The 24,816-nt window shown below is 34.4% G+C and overlaps 1 protein-coding gene across 1 annotated transcript in view; it reads right to left on the reverse strand.

Moving 5' to 3' along the window:
• Positions 1 to 24,276, reverse strand: part of LOC113846142 (protein SABRE-like) — a 36,491-nt gene extending 12,215 nt beyond the window's left edge. The window contains exons 1-11 of the mRNA XM_027474088.1: positions 23,917 to 24,276; positions 23,521 to 23,632; positions 19,054 to 19,320; positions 18,504 to 18,769; positions 16,831 to 17,044; positions 13,450 to 13,620; positions 13,286 to 13,363; positions 8,781 to 9,029; positions 4,563 to 6,665; positions 2,251 to 4,258; positions 1,950 to 2,047 (exon numbers count right to left, since the gene is read on the reverse strand). Of these exons, the coding sequence (XP_027329889.1) occupies positions 1,950 to 2,047; positions 2,251 to 4,258; positions 4,563 to 6,665; positions 8,781 to 9,029; positions 13,286 to 13,363; positions 13,450 to 13,620; positions 16,831 to 17,044; positions 18,504 to 18,769; positions 19,054 to 19,320; positions 23,521 to 23,632; positions 23,917 to 23,987 (5,637 nt within the window). The 5' untranslated portion in view covers positions 23,988 to 24,276. The remainder of the gene's footprint in view (positions 1 to 1,949; positions 2,048 to 2,250; positions 4,259 to 4,562; positions 6,666 to 8,780; positions 9,030 to 13,285; positions 13,364 to 13,449; positions 13,621 to 16,830; positions 17,045 to 18,503; positions 18,770 to 19,053; positions 19,321 to 23,520; positions 23,633 to 23,916) is intronic.
• Positions 24,277 to 24,816: the final 540 nt, after the last annotated feature.

Here is a 24,816-nt window from a genome sequence, read left to right on the forward strand (position 1 = left end):
CCTCAAGCACTGAAGCAGGATCTTGCAGTCTTGCTCTTCCCATTTTTGAACTATTATGGATCCAAAGTTTACTTATTGAAGTTGCAGTTCCTATCACTACTCCTATTATTTAGGGTGATGACCAAAGTACTGTTGCTTTGTCTCACAATCCTGTTCTACATGCAAGGACTAAGCATATGGAACTTGATTTGTTCTTTGTTTCTGAAAAGGTGCCCAATAATCAGCTAAAGTCTCATGTTCTAATAGAAGCTCAATAGGCTGATATCTTCACCAAGGCCTTGCCTTCTACACATTTCTTAGCTCTTAGACCCAAGCTCAGTTTGTGCACTATGAATGCTACTCCCCACCTTGAGTTTGAACAGGGGGTACTAACTAGAGTGTAACTCAAATTGTTACTAGTTAGTCAAAACTGACCTTTGTTAATCAGTTACTGTTGTTAGGTAATTTTTTGGTTTGTTCGTGCTTTCATAGTGACTTTTCTCCACTATATAAGAGTGGCTCCTCTTGGAACAATTCAATTGAAGTAATAAAAATACTCTCTCAGTTTATCAAATTCTCTATTTTATTTTTCACTCAAATATGAACCATTTACAACACCTTAGCCCATCCTAGTTGGTGACACCCTATGATTGATGTGATGAGTGTGCTTGGGACCTCAGTCCCTTTCCACTAGAGAAATTAGTTGTTGGTTGTCGATAGATCTTTACAATCAAAGTTGGAGCTGGTGGCAAAGTTGACAAACTTAATGTAAGGATGGTAGCTAAAGGTTATACGCAGATCTTTGGGTTGAATTATGGTGATACTTTCTCTGTTGTTATCAAAATGCATTTTGTTGGCTTGTTCTTGTCTACAACTGTAATGTCTTCCTACATGGTGATATCATGGAAGAGATATATATGTTTCTTAGGGAGAGTACTTGGGACTAGTCATTCATCTGCTCAAGTCTTTATATGGTCTCAAATAGTCTTCTAGGGTATGGTTTGAAAAGTTCAGCACAACAATTCAGCAGTTTGGTATGACTTGGAGTAAGGTTGACCACTGTCCTCGATCATCATTCAGTTTTCGGGTTCATTTAAGTTGAATAACTGAATATTATTGACACTTTAATTGTACAAGAATTCCTCATTTTTATAGAAGAAAAATTACAACAGGTGATTGACTAAAAAATAAAAAATCAACACCCTAAATTAGGGAAAGAATATATTATAATAACTACCTAAATTAGATTAAGCTAAAAAAGGAAATAAAGTAAATACACAGTTAAACATATTTACAGAAATATTGTAAGGCATTAAAATGAGAATGCTCTTTTAATACCCTGCTGACGATTTATTTAATTGTTTGGGAGGTTACCAAACTGTGCAACATCAATCAGACTGCTTGGAAGCTATCAACCTAATATCCAAGCCAACTTCTACTTTCATAAGTACTACACTATCATTTGTAGTATCGAAGAGCTAACTTCTACTTTTCACAAGTACTACACTATCATCTATAGTATCAAAGACCTGATGGCTAGAGATTGGGAGGTTAGGCTAAACCACACTCTACAGAAGGAAACTTCTGTGCTGACTTTTAGGCTAAACTTGGAGTGGTTTGGTGAATAAATTGAAGATCCTTTGACAACCTTTGATTGGCATTCGTCATTTATAAATTTTTTATTTTAGTCCCTAATGCTAATGTAGTCAAACAAAAAACTGACACGTAATAATATTTCAATGGACCAGATCAGCATTAGGGACTAGAAACAAAAATTTATAAAAAAAGTAAGGAAAATAAAAGGTTTGAAAAGACTAAAATAAAAATTCGCTAAAATGTGAGAATCAAAAACATATTTAAGCCTTGTTTTAATCTAGATTCACGAATTTAAGTGGCAAGGTCAATAATTAAAATTCCCCATGTCTCTGCCTGAATGAGCTACTTAAAATGAAAAAATAATTTTAACTTACATTTGCATCCTCTGAATGAAGATTAAACTGTGGTTCAATAATATTAACCATGAAGTGTCGTGTTCCCTCCTTTGAGTCATTTGCAGTCTCAGTTTTACCTGGCAAATTACAAAAAAGGGAATTGAAAGGCATAAATAAACCAATGGTGGTTAGCAAAAATACATCAAGGATCTGGCGACCAGTGAAAATATTTGTTGTGGCACAAGTCACATTCAGTGATGTATTTATTTATCGTTTGTTTTACTGCATGTCCAAATTGAAAGCATTTGCCAAAAAAATAATTGAAGCATATGACACTTACCAGATGATAAGTTGTCCACATTAACAGAATGTGATGGAGATGAAAGCAATCCAGAATTCCCTGTCTGAGAAGAGGGAGAATCTATGTTACTGGTGTTTAGGCATTTAGAAACTTCTTCTTGATTGGACTCAGCTCCTTCATCTTGATGGGCTTCAGCTTTTTCATCTTCTTTTTCATCTTGATGGGCTTCAGCTTCATCATCTTGATGGGTTTCAGCTTCATCATCTTGATGGGTTTCAGCTTCATCATCTTGATGGGTTTCAGCTCCTTCATCTTGATCGGTTTTACATGCATCATCTTTGTGGGTTTCAGCTACATCATGCTGTTTTTTGTCCTCGTATAATTTTCTCTGAGCATACTGCCGAGAAGGAGAAGGTTTGGCAGGTTCGACGGCTTTGGAAAGACCACCAGCCCAAAAACAAACAGCATTTCTGTTTTCAATATTCCATAGAAGCTTAAGACCATAAACAAACACACGCTGACAATTGTCAGCTATTACCACATCGTACCCATCATCATCACTTGGGTCTGAATGTGTATGCTCTTCAGTTTCATTTTGATTTTCACACTCAGACTGTACAGAGGTTTTCTCAGCATTTGCTTTTCCTGCTTCACGCCAGGCTACTAATGTTGCAGGATCAGCCTTTGGGGACTGTTTTCTTATAGTGAAGTAATCACAGGATAACAAAAATCCATCATCCTGATTTCTCTGTGTCATATAAACTTTTTCAGAGGAAATTTTATCTTCAGATGCAGATTGTGGGCTTTTCTGTGCCATGCTAATTAATTGAGCAACACTAGAGCAATCTTCTCTACTTAGGAAAGCCTTGGGCATATGAAGGTCAATACCTTGGTAAACAAGATCAAGAAGGTCACGTTTGCTATCAAAAGTAAACTTTTGCTGGCCCCTACCAAAACATAATTCAAACTTCAGCTTTGTCATCACAAAGGTCAGTCCCTTGGCTGGATCATCATCATGTAAAGGCATGTTCTTTATACAGATAGGGGTGGAATCTATACGGATCATGAATTCAGTCATCACTTTATCAAGTGCAAGATTGCCTGATCTGACGATTCTTGGAACGCCAAAACGAGGCCAACGTGAGAAGGTGCGCAATTTATGTGGGGGAAGGTAGTTCAGGTTCCAGAATCTTGTAATCCATGCTAGATCATGAGCACCAAGTTTTATTGTTGGGGAAACATTCTGAGAATTGTGAGGAGGGTCAGATACAGTAGCATTTTTTTCTTTACGATCTCCTGCAAAAGAGGATGGACATTGTTTTTCTGACAAAGGAAGGGATCGAAGAGACAGGTTCCATCGAAGGGAAAGAGCAGTAGATCTGAAGGGATCAAATACTTTGTCGCGAGGCTTTCCTTCAACTGGAAGTGCAAATAAATAATGATTCAATGGGTTGCCAGAGTCACAATCCCAGTCCATTGTAACTTCAAGTGTTAACATGGGGACTTCCAAAAATGTACCAGAAACACCTGGTGGAATTTTGGAACCACGTTTGTTTGCCAAACTCTCCAAACTGCTCAATAAAACTTTGAAATCTTGGAAAGAAACAAGAACGCGACCATCTGACTGGTGAATTTCAGTAGAGCTAGTCAGAACTATAAGTTTATCAAGCTTTTCATAAGGATCTGCACTTGCTAAAATATTCCATCTTGTTTCAGAAAAAAATAAGGAGATTCTTCCATGAATATAATTTCTCATGTCATCCCACCATGGCAAACTCTTCTCCTTTTTCGGTGGCAAAATAAGTGGACCAGGATTTCTAACACTTAGATTAGCCCTCCGTAGCACTACAGTGAAAGCATAACTAATGTCAGCAAAAACTGGTTCATAACCCACCCCAAATGACACTTCACCTTTCTGAAAATGTATTGGCAAATCTGAATATGTCTTCATTGGTGGAGTAGTACCGCTAGCTGATCGAAGCATGCATACCTTTCTCCAACGCCCAACATAGACATCTTGAAGTGTTTGAGGTTGAAAGCTAGTGGCCTAATTGAAATAAAAAAGAGAATAATGCTGATGAAATATTTTCAGGTTAATCATCCTGTAATTAATCCCCCAAATATCATTAAAGAAACAAATATGAAGTTCAGTTTAAGTAACAAGTAGTTTTATCTTAATAGGAAGTAACAGGAAACATATGACACAGTTAATTATTTACTGAATCCGTTCAAAATCATGATTCTATATGTCAACAAGATCTTCATAACTTGAGGATGACCACAATATGCAAACAGTATAAACTATAGGTTCATAAAGAAATGATGAAAGAAATTAGATTTCTTAGTATTACCTGCTGAGCCAACACAAGGCGACCTTGACATTTACCAGAACTTCCAGAAAAGAGAGGAAATGTGTAATTTCGAATCTGGGCCACAAGAGAAGCTGTACGTAAGAGAATGTTTGACCCATATAGTCTGGAAAATGGTATATCACATTCAAGACTGACAGGGTCAAGCTTCCTCACAACCTCAATCATTCCATCATCTCCACCATCAATTTTTGTTAAGCTCACGTCTAAGTCTAATGCAGATATTGAAAGAAGAGAAGACCTTGAAGCACTGGGTTTGAAACCAGCTTGAAAGTCATCTGTACAAGAACCAGATCCTTCAGCTAACACTATGTTTTGGCATGCTTGGTAATATGATCGGAACGATTGTTTATAAATTTCTTCTCTCATTGATTCAATAATTGAAGAATTATTTACATCAACCTCAACATCATTAAAATAAACTTTTTTTTCTTGAGAAGAATTATTGCTGTCATCAGTAGATGGATCTTGCTTGGACCTTGATATAAATTCATCTAAAAGGTTTAACCGAACAGCTAATTCACCAGCTTCCTTCTTCAACAACTGGTAGTGTTCATCAAGCCATCCCTGGATTGGCTCCTCTTCAATATCAGCTGTTAATTTGCGTATGAAAAACTTTATGCATCCAAATTTTACAGAACTAGGTTTTTTAATTTTAGAACTCTCTTTCTTCACAGGAAAAATCATTTGGGTCTTTGCAGCAATGATAAGCTTTAAACCACGCAACATATCCTCAAGAGCATCATCAATAGCACGCAATTCCAATCTGTATGGCATACAAATGTGAACATCAAGACCTTGAATTACCCAATCCCATGTTGTAGCTACAGACCCCTTTGTATTAGATCCACTAGCAGATTTACTAGGAATTCGTGAAATTTGCATCCGACTACTCTTGATGATTCTGGCTCCATTAAAATTAAACATAAGTCCTTCAAGGAGCACTCCTATACGAGCATTCTCAGAGAAAATTGACTGCACCTGAACCATAGCATCAACTCCATCTCCTAGCTCTGCAGATATGTTTAACATTTCTACATCAACAGCAAAAATAGATTCTTTCCTCTTTTCAGGATGCCCTGATTCCAAAGTAGCTTCGTTTTTTGAATTACCATCTCTTACATTAGACACATCTTCCACATGTTCATTACCATGCTCCCGAAGCTTCGTATCATGTATCACTAATTTCAGCTGGAGAACCAGCTCAACTAGTGATAGATGTACATCAGGCTCCCACCTCATGGTAATGTCAGTAGCACTGAAAAGGGAACATGAAGCATTCTCTTTAAGGCCACCTAAGCGTTGCACAAATTTAGCATTTTGCATGTCAAATAATGCTAATTTTGATACTGGCTTATTTTCCTCCATAAATTCCTGATAGATAGATCTGACCTTTTCGAGTTCTATTTGTGTGGATTTTTTCTCCTTGTTCTTGCACAACTTAAAATGAAAGATTTCAAGAGAAATACAGTACTTTATCTTCTGGCGGTCATTGGAAACAGTGGACACTATGTTTGCATTGCGTGGGGTACCATCTGCTGACACATTTATTATAACTCTGCCACCCTGTGAACCATAATTAACTCGCTTGGGATCTGGAACAACTGCATTTTCTAACCCAGTCTCCCCCAGTACATATACTGAACACTGTTCAAGATTGAATGTCAACATTTGAGTTCCCTTCCCTGAATTTTTTGATGACTGGCCCCGGCTCTGTGTTATTTTTTTCTTTGAAGCAGAAAAGCTTTTCAATAGAACTTGAAAGGAAATTGCTGTTGATATGAATGATTCTACACGCTTAAAAGTTAGATAAACTCCCATGCCACTGACATCAACTGATAAACCTAGCACACACCTAGGAACATCTTCTTCAGAGGATTTCATGGCCTTTTTGCCCCAATCCAAGCTAAGCTTTGTAATGTGCAATATGTAGCCAGATTTTAAATCCACACCAAAAATGCTTTCTTTCAAGCATTCTTGATTTTCATTAACCAAGTTGAGATATAATTCACCAAGTTCAAAATGCACTGTAGTCCCCATATTTGAAACGTTGTTTGCCAATAGATGTGATGATTGTAAGCAACCCTACATTTAGAAAGCAATAGATGGATGCTTTGTAGTAAATGCCTTTTCTCAAATTATTTGAATTAACATATAGGACAACTTCATCCAATAGAACTTAAATGATAAAAAATAGGAGACATAATTACTTCATTTTAAAGGAATTTAAAGAGTCAAAGATTCTAAACAATCCACGCATAACTTCCGTTTAATAGAAATGATCAATTTGTGCCCTTCCAACAAAAGACTCAAGCAATAATTGAAAATGATCCTTTGAACCTCAAATCTAATACCTAAGTTGCTGTTACAAAATCTCTCTTTTAGTAGTTTATGATGATGTTAGTACATCTATAATACAACCTGATAAACATAAAATTTGGAAGCTTTTACTTTGTAATTTTAATCAATAATTAAAAAAAAATCACCTTGTTTTCAGTTCAATTCCTGATTTCAAGAATCAGCAAAGGAGAAATGTAGTGAAAATAGGGTGGCAGGCATTTTTGTAAATGTAATAAAAATGAAACCGAAAACAAACCAAACTCACCACAGCAGTAAAACTACTCAAAGCCAAAATAATATTAGAGCTTCCTTATAAAAGAAGGGAAAATGAGAAGGACGAGAAATAGTAATGCAGGATGAAATAGCATCAGAAAGGCTGGGTTCACGATCAAATGAATGAATGATCTCAATATTTTGAACTAGTTTTGATTTTGGGGATGAACATATACTTCAATAAATTTTACTAAATTCTGTTAGGATGTTTTGACATCAGTTAACAAATATTTAAGTAACTTTTGTAGTATTTTATTCTGACACCCAAATTCACAACTAAACCAAAATACTGATATGACTTGATCTTTGAGCTTATTCTCTGCCCTGCTTCAAAAAGATATCTTACAAAAAGAAACAGCAAGAAAATGTACGCAATAAATGGATTCAAAACTAAGATATTTGAAATTTGAAAATGAGTTTCTAGGAATAAGTTACAATTAACTTCCAATCAGGTACCACAAAATCATTAGAACAGAGAATTTTGGGAATCAAATGCATGATTTGTTCAGGCTAAATATCAAAGTAGCAATTAGATAATTTCATTGTACTTTTTTCTCTCCTGTTTTTCTAGTTATTCCTCATTACTATTTTTTTTCCCTTCTCAGGCTTCTTAGTTTAGAACGTAAAATCTCTTGTTGCCCCACTACAGTTTACAACTCAAGGTTCAGACTAACTATCAAAGACCAACTCCTATTACTTCTGTGTTCTGTCAAAGACCAACTCTCGTAAAAGCTTGTTAGGTAGAGGTATAATAATGGTTTTATGTCTCTAACACACCCCTCACACAAAAGTTCTTTAGGTTATAACTTATAAGCATGGGTAAAGGTCCCAATGCACAAATCCATTCCCCTTTGTTGTGAAATTTAATGTAGTTGTGAAGAATGGGGGCAACAAGGGCTGATCATCAAATCCCTTGATCCTACAATGCCAAGGACCAGCTTTCCTACATACAGTCATAAGTTGTTGAAATAGTTGATCCTTGAAAATTTCAAGCCACCATAGTAGAGAAGAAATCCAAGAAATCATTTAGTTTAAAGAGTGAGCTATTCTTCCAGAACATCAACGAAGTCCTATAATACATGAAATTCGCAGCATATTATAGTGTGTGAGAAATTTAGCATCTGTTGCAAACAACTTCTAGGAGAAATGCGTCAACTTTTTTAACACTTCTATATATTATTAAATAAAGCATAGTATATGCAAGTGAAGCCAATGACACGTGTCAGTCATGCATAATTTTCTTCCTTCTAAGTCCATACTTGATAAAGTTGTGTCATCCTTCGACCAAATCTATTTCTTATATGTTCTAACTTTTAAAAATGTAAATTAAATTCAAATATTTATAAGTAATTCAATTCATGATAACTGATAAAAAAAATTATTGCTTTGAGAAATAGTAAGTTAAGAATTTTGTTTCAAAATTTAAATTATTGAAAAGATAAATTATATTAGTGAATAAGAACAATTGTTTTTTAATTTCAAGTGAAATTTTTAAATTTGTATCAATAACCACATATGCAATACTATATATAACTAGAAGCAACATTTTATTTTATTAGGAAGAATATAATATTTGCAAATACTTACATGATATACTGGAGAACCAGCCATATTGAAAAGCATTATTGTCATCTTAGGAGCTGAGAAATTACATGTCCACACAATGGCCTTGCTATTAGTTGATTTGGGTTTTGCAACAGAAGCTTCTTCCTGAAGTACCATTTTTTTCTTCTTTGATGAATGCAGGAGCAACCAAGGCTTTAATCTGCTCATTATGATATTGCATTGTGAATTTCCAAGCTTGATTTCAGTTTCAGCTCTGACAGGCATGGTTGACTAGAGGAAGGGGCCAGAAAATAGAGTCAGTTTGCACAGAAAATACAAGAAAAAAAAAAAGTAAAATTCAGTATAATAGTCCATATCAAATGAAAGTGATAAATCTATAAAAAATATCTATCTATTATAGTTTCATATCCTTGTGAGAGTTGCCTACACAATAGAAAATATTGTAAGGGGATTGTTTACATTCCCCAAATTAGGATCGATGAGATGTGGTAGTTTGTACTCTGTACTCAAAGGATATCATAGGAGCTCTAGAAAAAGGCTTTATCTATGAAGAAAGAGGTCACACTTAGTTTTGTTGGATATTCATGTTTGAAATACGTAAATATTGTAAGAGGACAGTTTTGATCTTGTAATTATGTTTATTAGGTAACTGTATATTCTTGCTTTTAATTATAATCATTCTTGAATTGCTGACATATAATAAAAATATATTTTGTGGGGTGTAAACCAAGATGCACAGATTTATCTTGTGTCTCATTCCTCTTTCTTCTCTGCATAGTATGTAGAGCCTAAAGAGAGCAACCCTTGTGATAACCCAGTGGGTTCATTGACCATTGGTGCAGAATTCTTTTTCCAAAACCTGTGCTCCTCAGCTGGCTTAATATTGAATTTCAAATGTCTCGTTTGTGGGTCACTATTTGCCACCAACCAGCAACTTTTTTGGCCAACCACCCTCGGGATCAATTATGTTGCCCCCAGATCGACCCGCTCCCAAGAATCACAGTAAACAGGGTCTGCGCATGCACTCACACATGCCTTCTTTGATCAAGTTTTCTCTCTCTTCTAATTCCACTACTTTTGTTGCACACATGAGTAATTCTTTTGTAGGTGTCTCTCACTCTTTCTCTCTTAGCCCACAAGTCCTTCATTTTAAGGCCACTAAGCATATTACCGGTAATAAGTCTATTTTTTCTACTATCTTTACATCTAGTTGTTTACCTTACATTACTACCTAATGGGTCCCAAACACCATCTCTAGTACTATCCACCCTCTTCCCTCTCTATCCATTGATCACATCCTTTATGTCTCTTGGTCTTCTTTTAACTTAATATCCATTAGTCATCCTGTTTCTTTGATTGTTTCATTGTTTTCATTAAAGATTTTGTTTTCCTATAAGACCAAAGTTTGAAGAGGATGATTGGAACCAAACGTCTCTCTCATTGCCTATTTCAAATAAATACCTTTGCTCATGTTGGTTCATTGGTAAATTCTTCTCTTGTCATTCATACTCAATTAGGACATCCTAATCTAGCCAAGTTACAACACTTGGTACCAAGTCTTTCAAAATTAACTATGACATGTAAGTCATGTCAATTATGAAAACATACCCATAATTCATTTATTAGTTGTGTTAATCATCGTTTCACTTCCCCTTTTGCTAAATTTCATTTTGATGTAAGAAGTCCTATTCATATTATACCCACTTTAAGGTCAAGATATCTTATTACATTTACAGATGATTACTCTTGATGTACTTGATTATTTTTAATAAAAGATTGTTTTGAGTGTTTTTTTTTATCTTCAAGTCTTTCTCTTTTTAAATTTAAACTCAATTTGATATTTCAATTCGTACTTTACATGAAGTGACAATGCTTGTGACTATATTTTAAAGTTTTATATCTTGTAATAACATCCTTCATCACACCTCTCATGCTGATAACCACAATAACATTTCTCTCCCCAGCCATTTCGGTTTAAGAAAATGTGAAAACACCCCTCTCTCTATAAGAACGATGTGTTCCGAGGTGTGAAGTCGGAGAAAAGGGATTTCATAAATGGAGTTTTGAATAAGATGACTTATTTTTCATTTTTCATGGTTATTGAAAAAGTAATAAGAATGAGAGGTGTAAAGTTTTTTATCATTCAATGAGGTTGCTAAACATAAAAATAGACACTTAATATAACTGCTTGTACTCTAGTCCATTATGAGAGTCATGTTTCTCAGTGCTTCTAGAGGATGTTCTTACTATTTGTTATCTAATTAATAGAATGTTGTCAGATGTTCTTCAAAATCATGTGCTTCATTTGGTCTTATACCTTTATCAATTTCTCCAGCCTTTACCTTCTAAAGTATTTGAATCCACTTACTAAGTACATAACCTTAGTTTAGAGCTTGATAAATTGTTACTTCTCTCTTGCTAATGTGTCTTTCTTAGATACACCCAGTCTTAAAAAAGTTATAAGTGTTATTTTCTGACTCTTCGTTGTTATCTAGTCTTAGTTGATGTTATTTTTTTTTAATCTATCCCTTTTTTTACATCTAATCCTTTGGCTTTAGCTTGAGTCTACTTCCTCACCTCCTTCATATGTTCCTTTCCACTAGATCCATCTTATACTTCAAAAGAATCATCTCCACATTCTTTGTAAGTGAATCATTATCGACACCAGTTACCTTCTATGCCACTACCAACTAATAATGGGCCTTCTTCTAACTCACATTTACTGTCACTCCTTCGTACTTGTCCTTTAAGATTGTGCTCTCCATTGCTATTCATAAAGGTATACACTTTATTTGTAATTCTTCTCTTTATTATGTTTTTTTAACTTACTATTATAATTTTCTGTCTTCCTTGACTTTTGTTTCCATTCTTAAGTTTGCATGTGATGCTCTCTAGCAATGACTGATATGTGTGCCCTTCAAAATCCACGTGGTACTTGGAACCTCATTTCTCTCCATTCTGAAAAGTTTGCAAGTGAACTTACAAGTTACAAGGTCAAGGTGAGTCTTGATGGTAATATTGATCATCTTAAGACTCGCTTGGTAGCCAAAAGTTATATATAGATCTTTGGTTTGAATTATGGTGACACTTTTTTTCTTATGGCCAAAATGACTTCAGTTCAACTATTCCTCTCTATGGCTGTTATTTATTGTTGGCCACTTCATCAACTTAACATAAAAAATGTTTTCCTCCATAGTTTTGTTAGTAAAGGAGTATGTATGGAGCTACCTCATGAGTTTGTTGCTCAGAGGGAGTCTTTATGATTTTTGTGTTGTCTTTGAAAATGACTATATGGTCTTAAATAATCACCACAACCATAGTTTGGCAAATTTAGTACAATGGTCATATAGTTTGGCATGACTATAAGTGAAGCTGATCATTCCATTTTATTTTATCATTTAATTACAAGATGCATTTTCTTAATTGTTTACGTAGACAAAATAGTCATTATAGGAAGTGATCACAATGGCATTGCATAAGTAAGGCAACACCTTTGTTACTACTTTCAGACAAAGACTATGGCTGAGTCTGATACATCTTTGGGATAGAAGTGGCATAGTCCAAGAGTGGTATTGTGATCTCTCAAACAAAGAAAATATTAAATATTCTAGACCAAAAAGGGTTATGGGTTCTAAGCTTGTTAATACTCTTATGGATCTTAACGTTAAACTTCTTCCTAGACAAGGGCACACTTCTTGGACATTGCTGAAAAAACAAAAAAAAATTATAAATCATTGTTATGGTAAATTATTGCCTATTGCCTACAAACAAGAATAATATCAATCTCATTCCCTTCTTGAGCATCATCCGAGGAAAGGGGACCATTTTTCGTTCATCAAGAGACAATGCTTCTATCTTTATCATGCTTCTTTGTTTCATATCTAGCTATATCGGATTTTGATTTTCACAACTTTTTTTAAAGGAGTGGATAGTTCATAGATACATATCGCTGAAGTTTCCAAGAATATTGGTATTGGATATGAATTCAGTGGGGATTCGAGAAGCAAATGCAAATATTGGTGCTTCATTGATTAAAGGTGACATAACTTCCATAGGAAGTTTGTTTCGCAATAATTTTCTATACATAAACTATATTTTACCTTTTTATTGCTCCTAATATTAAGAAAACCTTACCAAGTGGTATAAACACTACAATACTTTTTCTAGTCCTTTTTATAAAATACTTTTTGCTAAACTATACAAACCAATAAAAGTAGTTAAAGTTAGTTGAGTTTCTTAATTTTTTAAAAAATATTATAACATGCCAATTTTACCCTCAGTTAATGCTATTAAACCTAACTCCATTATCAACATTTACCCTTGTAAGTTTTAATTTAGGTTTCTACCAACTTCATTTATGAAAGACAAATGGGAAAAACATAATAAATGATTCATAGAAACTATAGGTGCTTTTATAAAAAGGACCACTAAAAGCTTCTAAAAGGTGACTTATAAAAGGACTAGAGGGAGTATCAATTTTACAGTGATACAAAGGTGTGTAATATGAACTGCTTATAACTTATTACCTGTAAAGGGACATACACAAAAGAGACTAAATTCAGCCTCAATATCTCCAAGATGGAAGCAGCAGCTTCTCTGAGAAGCTGTAATGTCAATGGAACAATAGAGAACTTGTCAGCAAGAAGCAAAGTGGAAATCATACAACAAGAGCTTCAACAAATCAACATACATGAATTTCATTGAACTCCAGTTGAAAATGAAGACGTGTACTCTCCCCAACATCCTTTGCAGATCGTGATTTGACGCTTTTAAATTGGATACCAATGATGTTATTTTCAACAGAGAGACCATGTTCACGATGCATGAAACTCACATTAAGCTTTGACAGATTGAAGCTGACCTATCAATTAACAGCAAAATTACACAACTGACATTAAAACTACTTAAAAACCTTTAAATAGATTTTATATAAGTTGAGAAAAGGCTGCATAAAAAAATAAAAAATCACTATACAACACAGTCTACCAGCATGATAAAGTAGATTGATGATATAATCCACTTTGCTAAGATGGGCTAATGTTCTCCACAATCAAAGAACTTAGGACCTAGCAACATTTTGAATTGATAACACTAAATGGCAGTAAAAGAAATTAATAAAAAATCACCAGATGACAATTAGACATAAGTATTAGAATTCAATGAAGCCTAACTCAATTCTAAAATCTAGCCTAAGGGAGGAGGATTGTCCAAGTCTCATAAAGAGTACTTTGCTGTTATGTGTGTCTTGCAACATGGGTTAAATATGTTTATTTCTTTTACATTTCAGATGTAAATAAATATATATATTGGGACAGTTTACTTTTGTCAATTATGTTTATTAGGCAACTATGTTCTTGCTTTAATAATGATTTTGTGTTGATGACACATAATATAAATATATTCTCCAGGCTGCACCCAACACATGGATTCTCTCAATGTTTCTTGTTTCTCTTTCTTTTCAAAATGGTATTTAAAGTCTATTTAATCCCTTTCTTTACACTTAGTCCATTCGCTTTTGCTTCTGAATCTATTTGCTCACCTCCCCCTTCAATTCCTTTCTACTATCTTCCACTAGATCTATCTTGTACCTCAGAAGAACCACTTCTTCTACACCCTCTACAAGTGTATCATTGTTGACATCAATTACCTTTCATGCTCACCTCTAGGCTATTGATGGACCTCCATCTGACTTATCTCTAGTGTCACTCACTCTCTCCCTTCCAAACTTACTTCCTGAGACTAAGCTCCTCATTGTTCTTCATAAAGACACTCATAATTCCTCTCTTCATTATGTTTCTCTGACTTACCATCAATTGTTTTTTTCCCATTATATTTGTCTATCTTCCTTGACTTGTATTTCTACTCTTCAGTTTACAAGCAATGCTCTCTTACAATCCAATTAAAGACAGACAATGATTGATGGAATATGTCCTTCAGAATATTGGTACTTGAGACTTTGTTCCTTTCCTTCATAGGACGTCTACCATTGGTTGCAAGTGAATTTACATGGTCAAGGTTAGTCTTGATGGTAACATTAATCACCTTAAGACTCACTTGGTAGAGAAAATTTAATACATAGATCTTTAGTCTAGATTATGTTGACACTTTTTCTCCCATGGCGGCTTCAATTCAGCCATTCCTTTCTATGGTTGCTATTCATCATTGGCCACTTCATCAACTTAACATAAAAAATGCTTTCTTCCATGGTAATCTTATTAAAAAGGTGTATATAGATTAACCTCCTAAGTTTGTTCCTCAGGAAAAGTCCTTAGAACTTGTCTATCGTCTCCAAAAATACCATATGGTCTAAAATAATCACTGGAAACATGGTTGGCATGACATGCAATGAAACTGATCACTATCTTTTACGGTATCTATACACAACATTGTCATTATAAGAAGTGATTATCATGGCATTACATAGGTAAAACAATACCTTTGCCACCACTTTCAAACAAAAGACAGTAGCTAACTCTGATACTTCTTAGGGATAGAAGTAACACAAACCAAAAGCAGTATTGTAATTTCTCAAAGAAGGTACGTATTGGACATCCTAGATGAAGCAAGGTTGATGGGTGCTTAGCCTGTTGATACTTGATACCTTTGTGGATCCTAATATTAAACTTCTTCACGGACAGGGAGAGCTTGTACAAGACTAGTAGGGAAAGTGACTTAATTGTTACCTCTCCAAATTCATATCTTCAAAAATTAAATTCAAGAAGTCATTTCTAAATCACTTTTGGGATTAATTTTCAAAGGGTATGTCTAAGAGTTTGGGATTTGAAGGGGAAGGAAGAGGATGACAAATATTTTACTTTAAATTAAAGATTTATATAATATATAATTTTTTAATCATTATTGTATCACTTATGAATTTTAACTAGATTATTTTGAAATTTTAATTAAACTTTTCATGTTTAAGTGGGATTTTAATTTTTCTCTCTTTCTGTTTTTTATAAAGTTATGGGGGACAACCAGCCCATAATCCACCTTAAAAATGGAGGAGTTATGATTCTCAACCCACTTTCTATATTTCAACAAGTTATAGTTGGATATGCCCCTTTTGCCTCTCCTAGCTACCTAAAGGGGTTAAGAAATACTTTGTTCATATTCCTAGTGCAAGACATTTAAACAATAAGATTCAACTAAATCAAAAAGTAAAGTGTATATCCATACAAAATTGTTGTTGGAAAAAGAAGAAAATTTATTAAAAAAGACATAGTATAAATAATAACTTAACATGTCATTTATTATACTGCTGCTAGACACAATAGAATGAAGATCAATGACTAAAGAAGAGTGGATCCTAGAAGTGATACACTAACAGCCGAGGTTGTGGATTACTTGAACAAATAGCAGAACGTAAAACCACATTAGATTGTCAAGCAAAAGAAAGATACTTCAAAAGCTAATGCCCAACTTTTCATTCAAAATGAAGTCGTCAAATAGAAGATAACTTGAAAAACAATAATTCAAAAGAAAGAGTGACCAACTACTCAAATATTTTCACAGAGTTTATTATTTTTCTTAATTGTTTAAGATTCCTAGGATTAGAAAACATAAGTCATGCATTTCAATAAAATACAAGTGATGCCGAACATGTGAAAATATCATCCCAAATTTTTCAAAAAGTAACTATTCAAAAAGATGTCAATGGAGAGAAGGCCTAAGATATGCCTTTTCTCAAGCTCCTCAACAGCAACTAAATAAATTCCAATTAAGTCAAATTTATTTATTTATTTATTTGTTATAATATTACCAAAAGGATTAGAAAACAAAGAGAAAACATAAGTCATGCATTTCAATAAAATACATGAACTGATGCCTGACCTTGGGGACAATAATATGTTCTATAGGATATTCAGTCAAATAGCACCCATTAGGCTCACCCATTGTGAGGTTTAGGGAGGATTAGATGAATACATCATCACCCACCCAAATAAGCCAAGAAGTTACTTTTCTGACTAGAACACAAGACTGACCACTCATTTACAAGTCAACAACCTTGACATAGTGCCAAGGCTCAGGAAGTATACACAATGCTTAGAAAAATTATGTATAATTTCCCAACCTTTTGAGGAAACATAGAAATATAGCCTGCAAGCGTTTGCTGCTTCTTAGGAGGCTGTTTTGTGCCCATCAAATCAACACTTGATCCTATATTTTTCTCAGATCCAGAAGAAGATTCTGAAGAACTCTTTCTTTTCACGAGCAACCCCTCATTCAAATTCACGGTGATAGCTCCAGTGGAAATGTCCACATTCTTTATAATTATACCCACTTCCCTGCGTCCAAAAAGAGAGAAGAAAAACAACAAATAAGAAGCACTAGAAGGATAAAAAATGAAAATCAAGAAAGGATGAGTGTCCAAGTCAAGAAATATTGCCACAAAAACACAAATACAGCAGGTAATTTTCTTTTTCTTTTAAATAAGAGGAAATTTATAGAAACTGCAAAGGGGAAAACCAAGCACAAGTATAAGAAGAAGAGGACTCTATCTAAGTCAAAGCAACAAATGATCAGCAACAAATATAAAATTTAGGCTTAATTACATTCTTAGTCCCCCAAACTTGTTCAAATTTTAATCCCACGATTTTAGTCTCCCTATTTTCCTTATTAAGCAAATTCCGTCCATCCATTAAGTTGTCATTCAATTTTTAATGCATGATGGCATGGTCTTCTTCTTCCTCTCCACCTCGCCAGATCTCCACCCCTCTAGCCAGAGTTCTGCCACATGAAGTCATGACCACTGCAAGAAACCAAGCATTTGAAGCCACAAAGACATACCCACAATCATGACCACTGTAACGTAACAGTCATCACTTGAGCTCAGATCCTTCACCACAATGTACCATTCATCTCTGCCATCAGTTCTCCAATGCCGCCTCATCGTCACCACTATCCTCCACTACACCCCCAATGTCTGACCCAAAATCACCTTAAAACACTTGGAACTTCACCACCAACACTCTCAAAAGTGCGTTCTTCTCCAGCCCTGCCATCTGCTCCTCCTTCCTCTCCCTCGCTTAGAAGCTTCCCCTCCCTCTCCCCAAATTCCTTGTCTCATCCTCCTCCTTTCCCTCATTTGTGCCTTCTCTAATCACCAAACCTCAAGTCCCAAAGCTTCTCGCGGCAGAACTTCAGACAAGGGAGGAGAAGGGTGAAGCTCCAGCCAAGGGGAAGAGGAGGAAGAGAAGACTGTACCATCATCCATTAACAATTGGATGACAACTTATCGGATGAACAAAATTTTCTTAATTAAGAAAATAGGGATGTCAAAATCATGCAATTAAAATTGGTGGACTAAAAATCGAACAAGCATGAAAGTTGGGGAACTAAAAATGCAATTAAGCCTAAAATCTAAAAAGCAAGTTCCATTTGAGAGATCCTACTATTTAAAATATTCTTAGGCACAAATGGTGTACCACAAAAATTGCAAAGCAAACCAAAAGAAAGTTATAGTTGGTTTTGAATTTTTAAATTTGGGTCCAATATTTGTCAAACTAACAGCCTATTTCTATCAATTTAATTCACAATCCAGAGCTGCAGAATGTGTATAACGGAATCTCCCTTTGTAGTTGAACCTTATTTCTTGAAAACTCCAATTTCTTCAACCATGAGGTTTACATTATACAGATTATGAACATCTTGCATACAAATCCACTTCCTCTTCTCCAACAACCCCTCAAATAAGTGCAGCGCATGTTTAATATTATAAAAGATGTGTACATAAAAAAATAATACCTATCATAGCCAAATTCACATGAAATGGAGAACTTTTCACAAATTGAAGGAGCAGAAAGCTTTTCTGTAGCAGCAACAGATGCCTGGCTAGTAGCACTGCATCCTCCACCATTAAAATTAGATAACTGATCAGAACTAACTTGAGGGTCACCAATCTGAACAACAATGGGCAATATTTGTACCCTAACAAACAAATCTGGCTCAGGTGCACCATTTTGAGATATATCCACATTCAACTCCCCAATCTCAACCATAGATTTAGGTGTCTGTGACATTCAAAAGGGACTCTCAGTGACCCATAGAATATTTTTTAATAAGATCTCAGTCCCAGCACAAAAAAAGAAAATAAATACAATTTAACGAAAACATATTTGTAGGCATGTCATATTAAACTTCTTTCTCCTCATAATAATCATTACATTTGATTATCTAAGAATCATTTAAATATATTATTACATATTATACAAAGACACAAAGACCAGTTTGAAAGTACCAAAATCACTGTATGTTTGGCCAAACAAGAAAATTGAAATGATAGAGCGATGCATACCTTCAAAACCAAATTGGTCACACGAACTGACAAATATCTTGCAATATTGGTTATCGTCCTCCACTTTCCCTTACCTGAAGCACGTGCACTAGATTTTCGAGTTTTCTTCTTCTCAGAGCTTTTGCTTGAAGGCCTTGTAACAACTTCTAAGTTGCATATTAATACCTGCAACTTTGGGTCCCAAGAACTAAAACCCACACCAAGTTCGACCAAGGAATGGCGTAAGCTGAGTTTAATTTCACCAATAGATACAGATTCAATAGCACCCTGTACATGTCATAAATCAACAGAGTATATTGCTAGGGGACCTTAGAGGCAGAAACAAGCAAGGAACTTCACTAGAATAAATGCAGAGAATTTGACATAAGATCCTCAGAGCTGTATTATAAAAAAAAAACAGATCAGCAGAACCAAATTGCCCACAGGTTTCACAAGCTAAGGGAAAACTATTGTGGATAAATTGCAAAGGTAGACAATGACTTGTTTAGGAATAAAAGAAGTGGAAGGGATGTTAAAAACCACTTTGAGTGGCAAGTCAAATAGCTAACTCAAGAAGAAATTACTACTACTACTTGGTTCATTAGTTGTTGTACAGTTACCAGGTTCATTGTCTATTTCCTAGCTTCCTTAATTATGATCATTAATTACTGGAAAAAATCAGGGTACCTGATTTTATAGATTTACTATAAATATGACATAGTTCAGCATTTTTCACATGCTGCCAGCTTCTCCAGAATTTCCTTCTACTTTCTAGTGTGTCCAACATCTTTTCTTGCTGCTGTTTTCTCCATCATATTACTCTTGGTGACTCGCATCAGCCCCTAACCACCAAACCTCCATTTGCTATCATCTAGTTGTTTGGCTCCTCTTCGACTTCATTCATAGACAGGATGATTGCTTTTTTATTTTATCCCCATTCATCCACTTACAATATCTGTCACTGTGTCTTCCTCCACCAGCAAATCTATATTAAGTTCTGTCATTTCCAGTTCTCCAATCATCACCTCTGAGCCTCTCAATGCTCATAATTATATGCAATAGTCTTCAGCAGTTGAACTCTACTTTTAAGGTACAGTGTTTTCTGATCATCTAACCAAGAAGGTCTCTAATACCCCAAAGACTGATAGGTGTCTTTGTTGGTTACTCTCAACTACAAAAGTGATAATGATGTTTTTCTCAAGATCTAAATTAGTGTTGTCAAGATCGCGATCATGATCATGCGATCACACAATCTTGCGATCTTCTTGAGCCTTAGCAATCTTAATTGCAAATAGGATCGAAGCCTTCTGGGATTGCATTAAATTGTGATCTTTTCTTGTAAGATCGTGGGATCTACGATATATCCGATCCTTGTGTTCAGGTCAGATATCACAACCCCGTTCAAAAATAACATATTTTCCATTAATTTTTTACCCGATTCTCGCAATAGAACACTAGTTACATGCAACGATCACTTCCTGCATCTTCTCTTCTCTATTTCAAAACCATTAGTTGTGTTCTCTGTGCATGGGGGCTTCAATCTTCGTGTTCGTGCTTTGTGTTGTGTGCTTTTGCATGGGTCGTACAAAACCATTTTTCATGTTCTCTGTGCATGGATGCTCTCTGCGTGGGTAGTTCATGCGACTTGGTTTGTGCTCTATATTGTGTGTTCTAATTAGCTTTGTGCTCTCTGTCTTGCTGCTATTTCAGTTTTTGGGTACTTTGTGCTCTGTCTTCCTGCTGTCTTAGTTTGTGGGTACTTCGTCCAGTTTCAGTCTTGCTACATCTTCCATTTTCTACTCTGTGCTCTGTCTTGTGACTGTTTTAGTCTTCTGGGTACTTCGTGCAGCAGGAGAAATGTTGATGAAGAAGAGGAAAAGGCTTTATTAGACACCTTGTATTGCATATTGCATTAATCTAATGTTGGAAGATTTTGAGAAGATACCATTACATAAAGAAATAATTACATGCGGTAAAAAAAATACAACTTGTATCTATTCTAAGACTGATCTTATATCTTTGTTGCAATGCTTTACTAAAGGAACATATTTAATTAGACCTGCAATTATGCATTTTGCAACTTCTTACTTGATTTCAAGATGCTTAAATGATAATAAGGGATCATCATTGAGAATGTTTACATCCAAAAATGAAAAAATAGTAAGTTTGCAAAATCTAAGAATGAAATAGTGTTTGAAAATTTAGTTACAGGTAAGGAGTTTTGAAAAGATAGCATAAATTATTTGAAGGGTGCTTATTTCTTAATTAGAATGTTCCGTTTAGTGTATTCAGAAAACTAGTCAGTCATGGGTTTCATTTATAAGAAAATAGATCGAGATAAGGAGAAATGTTGAATTGATGGGAGAAAATTGATAATTTATAGTTTTGTTTTGAAAACTCTCTTTTTTTTCATTTTTTAATCTCTAGTTTCATGCTACTGTGGGAGATAATTGATGGGAGATGGAACAACCAATTGCATAGACTTTTGTCATGCATCATTGTCCTACCTCTCAACTTGAATTAAAGAGGAACGTCTTGGTTTTGTTGTTAAAGGGGAGTATGTCTTGGTCCTCTAAGACTTTATTATGATCCAACAGTTTGGTTTGGTTCAGAGTGAGAAGAACCACTAGGTTTTCTACCACCATTCTTCACACCAAAAAAGCATGAATAATGACATTGCCATCACTAGAAATGTTGAAGATGGAATTGGTCAATTCAAAAAGCATTTATTTTGTCACTTTCGAACTAAGGACTCAAGATGCCTTAAACATTTTCTCAATAGCTCAGTCCTCTAACTGTATTGTAATTTCCCAAAGAAAATATGTTCTTGATATTTAGAAGAGAATGTGATGTCAAATTGTAGACCAGTGGAAAGTCTTATGTATTCAAACATCAAACTTTTGCCAAGACAAGGGGAAAGGGAAGCCTTTATAGATCCTGCATGCTATAGGAAATTTGTAGGAAAACTTAACTACCTTACCATCAGTTGTCCTGATATCTCTTTTGTTGTAAATGTAGTTAGCCAATTCCTATTTCCCACAAACTCCATGTGATAGTGATTTGGACGCTGCAATCTAAATACTCATCTACATCAAACAATCTCCAGGACAAGACTCCTCCAAGAATACCAAAGTCATTTTCAGATTATGGGTTTTACATATGCAGATTGGGCTAGTTTTCCCTCAGATAAATCATCAATCATGGATTATCAAGTGCTAATTGAAGGCAATTCCAGTTTCCCACAAACTCCATGTGACAGTTATTCAGATGCTGGAATCTAAATACTCATCTACATCAAACAATCACCAGGACAAGACTCCTCCAAGAATACAAAGGTCATTTTCAGATTATGGGTTTTACATATGCAGATTGGGCTAGTTTCCCTCAGATAAATGATCAATCATTATTTATTAAGGGCTAATTGGATGCAACCTAATGAGTGCATTTGGTAAACAGCTTAGTTAAACACTTATTCAATAAGCTCTTATCATATGAAGGCTTATGCCATAGATTTGATTATGAAACTTACTAGAATAAGCTAAAAAACACTTATTTTGAAAAGTTATACCAAGAAGCTTATTGAAATAAGCTAAAAAGAACTCATGGGTGTTGTAAGCTATTTCATAAGTTTGACATTAGTTCTTCTAAATGCCTCCAATGTTGTGGAAAAGTGAGAAACAAGATGTTGTTGCTAGATCAAGGGCCATGGCAACATGTGAGCTTATTTGGTTAATATAGTTGCTTCAAGAGTTAAAATTTGGAGATTATAAGCCGATGCAATTAATGTTTGACAATGAATCTGCCATGGATACTTCTTCAATTCTAATGTTTCATAAGCAAACCAAACATAGAGAAGTGCATTGGCATTTATTAATGAAAAATCTTAAATGGATGCAATGTTATCAATTTTGTTAAATCTAATTACCGTAGATTAATGTATTCACAGAAGCTCTTCCAGGTCCTCAAATTCATTATATATATAGCAATATTGGATCATGATACCTATAAGATCCAGCTGGAAGGGGAGTATAGAAATAGATTCAATTCAATATACAGTGTACAGATTACTATATTCATTAGCTATTGTATAGTTATCAGGTTCATTATCTATGTGATGTCCTAGGTTTCTTATTTCTGATCATTCATTATTGTACAAAATCAGAGTACCTTATTGCATAGGTTTAGTATAAATATGATATCAGAGCACAATCTTTTCACTAAACCATTATTCATCCAAATTATGATCATTTACAATAATCCTTTAATTTTTTTCCGATCATAGATTTTTTCATTTGGGGGAATGGGGACTTGACACGAAACTTGCATAAATTTTGGAGTAAAAAATTATTTAATCATGCAATGTACATCAATTACCATAATAAAATCCAAGAATGACTGGATTTTTCTATATCAAGCAATAGGCTGACCTCAATGCCCTTTAAACTTCTTAACTACAAAATAAAGCATTGAATGAAGGCAAAGAAAAACCTTTTTAAACTTCAGCACCACATCTCTTAAACTGTTGCATCCACCGACGCAAAATTCAACAGATGCACCAAAAACCCGGCTCAGAATCCAGGCCAACAATGCAGAAGAAAATCTGTTATAAGAGATATTAGATGTGTAATCAGAATCAAGTAACAAGATGGTCTACAACAAATATTTAAAGCACTAACTATAATAAAGTGATGACAACATAACAATCTTAAACTACATAGCATAATATGTTTTTTGTTCATTCATAAAGCATAATATGGTTTCATCATTTGCATAAAATAAGATAATGAGAATGAGTCATCAATGGAATATAATTTGACGATAAAACTTTAGGTATTCCCCCAACATTTTGAAAAGCGAGCGTCAACGTAATGGTTGAGAACTTACATGAATACGAGTGACAACGTAATACAAAGTAGCAAGAAGCCAAAGAGGAAATTGGTCGGAAAAACTGCCATTTTAATCGATGGAGAAAATCACTTCTATCCAGAAACGAACCGTGAAACTCACAACAACTTCGAATCACGCTCTCAAAAATGCTACGAGACGAAAAGGGAACACGCTTTTTCACTCACGTAACACCATTGCGGAATGCACCAAAAGAAGTGTTGTGGAACGAAAAGAACCCTAACGTAAAATTTGTTTGGAAAAAATGAATGAAGCTTGAGCCAACCATACTGATTGTTTAAAAGCGTTCGGTGTGTGCCTGAAAATTAAGATCCGGCCCGTGAGGTGCTCGGTGATCAAATGCATGCCACTGGTGCTGGTGCTGGTGCTAGTGTAACGGAAAAGGTATTATTTAGTGAGACGCGTTTACAGGGGGTTCTCAGAGTTAAACGATGCGTTTTAGTGATCAGTCGTTGGTTTTCCCTCGCTCATCTTCCAACCTCTTTTAAATATTAATTTTTAACATTAGTAAATTTTATTTGAAAAAATAATTTATTAAATTATAAATAAATCAAATGAATTAAAAAATTTAATATTAAAGTATTGTAAATATTTCTTAGCAAAAACAAAGTAATGTAAATTTTTTTTAATAAAATTACTTACATTTTTAAATTTTATTTTAAAAATTAAAGTTAATAAAATTATTTAAATATATCTTTTATCATTAACAAAAATTAATGTAAAATTATAAAAATCATATTAGTCTTATTTTTAATTTAATCAATTAGATATATTTTTTTATATTTTTAAATATTTTAGTTAATAAATAAAACATATATTAAAAGTTTGTTTCTAAAATTCTCCAAAATATATATTTCAGCTAATAAAAAAAAATGTTCT

The sequence above is a fragment of the Abrus precatorius genome, unplaced genomic scaffold, assembly GCF_003935025.1.
Source record: "Abrus precatorius isolate BTA unplaced genomic scaffold, Abrus_2018 Scaffold8, whole genome shotgun sequence".
Classification (NCBI taxonomy): Eukaryota; Viridiplantae; Streptophyta; class Magnoliopsida; order Fabales; family Fabaceae; genus Abrus; species Abrus precatorius.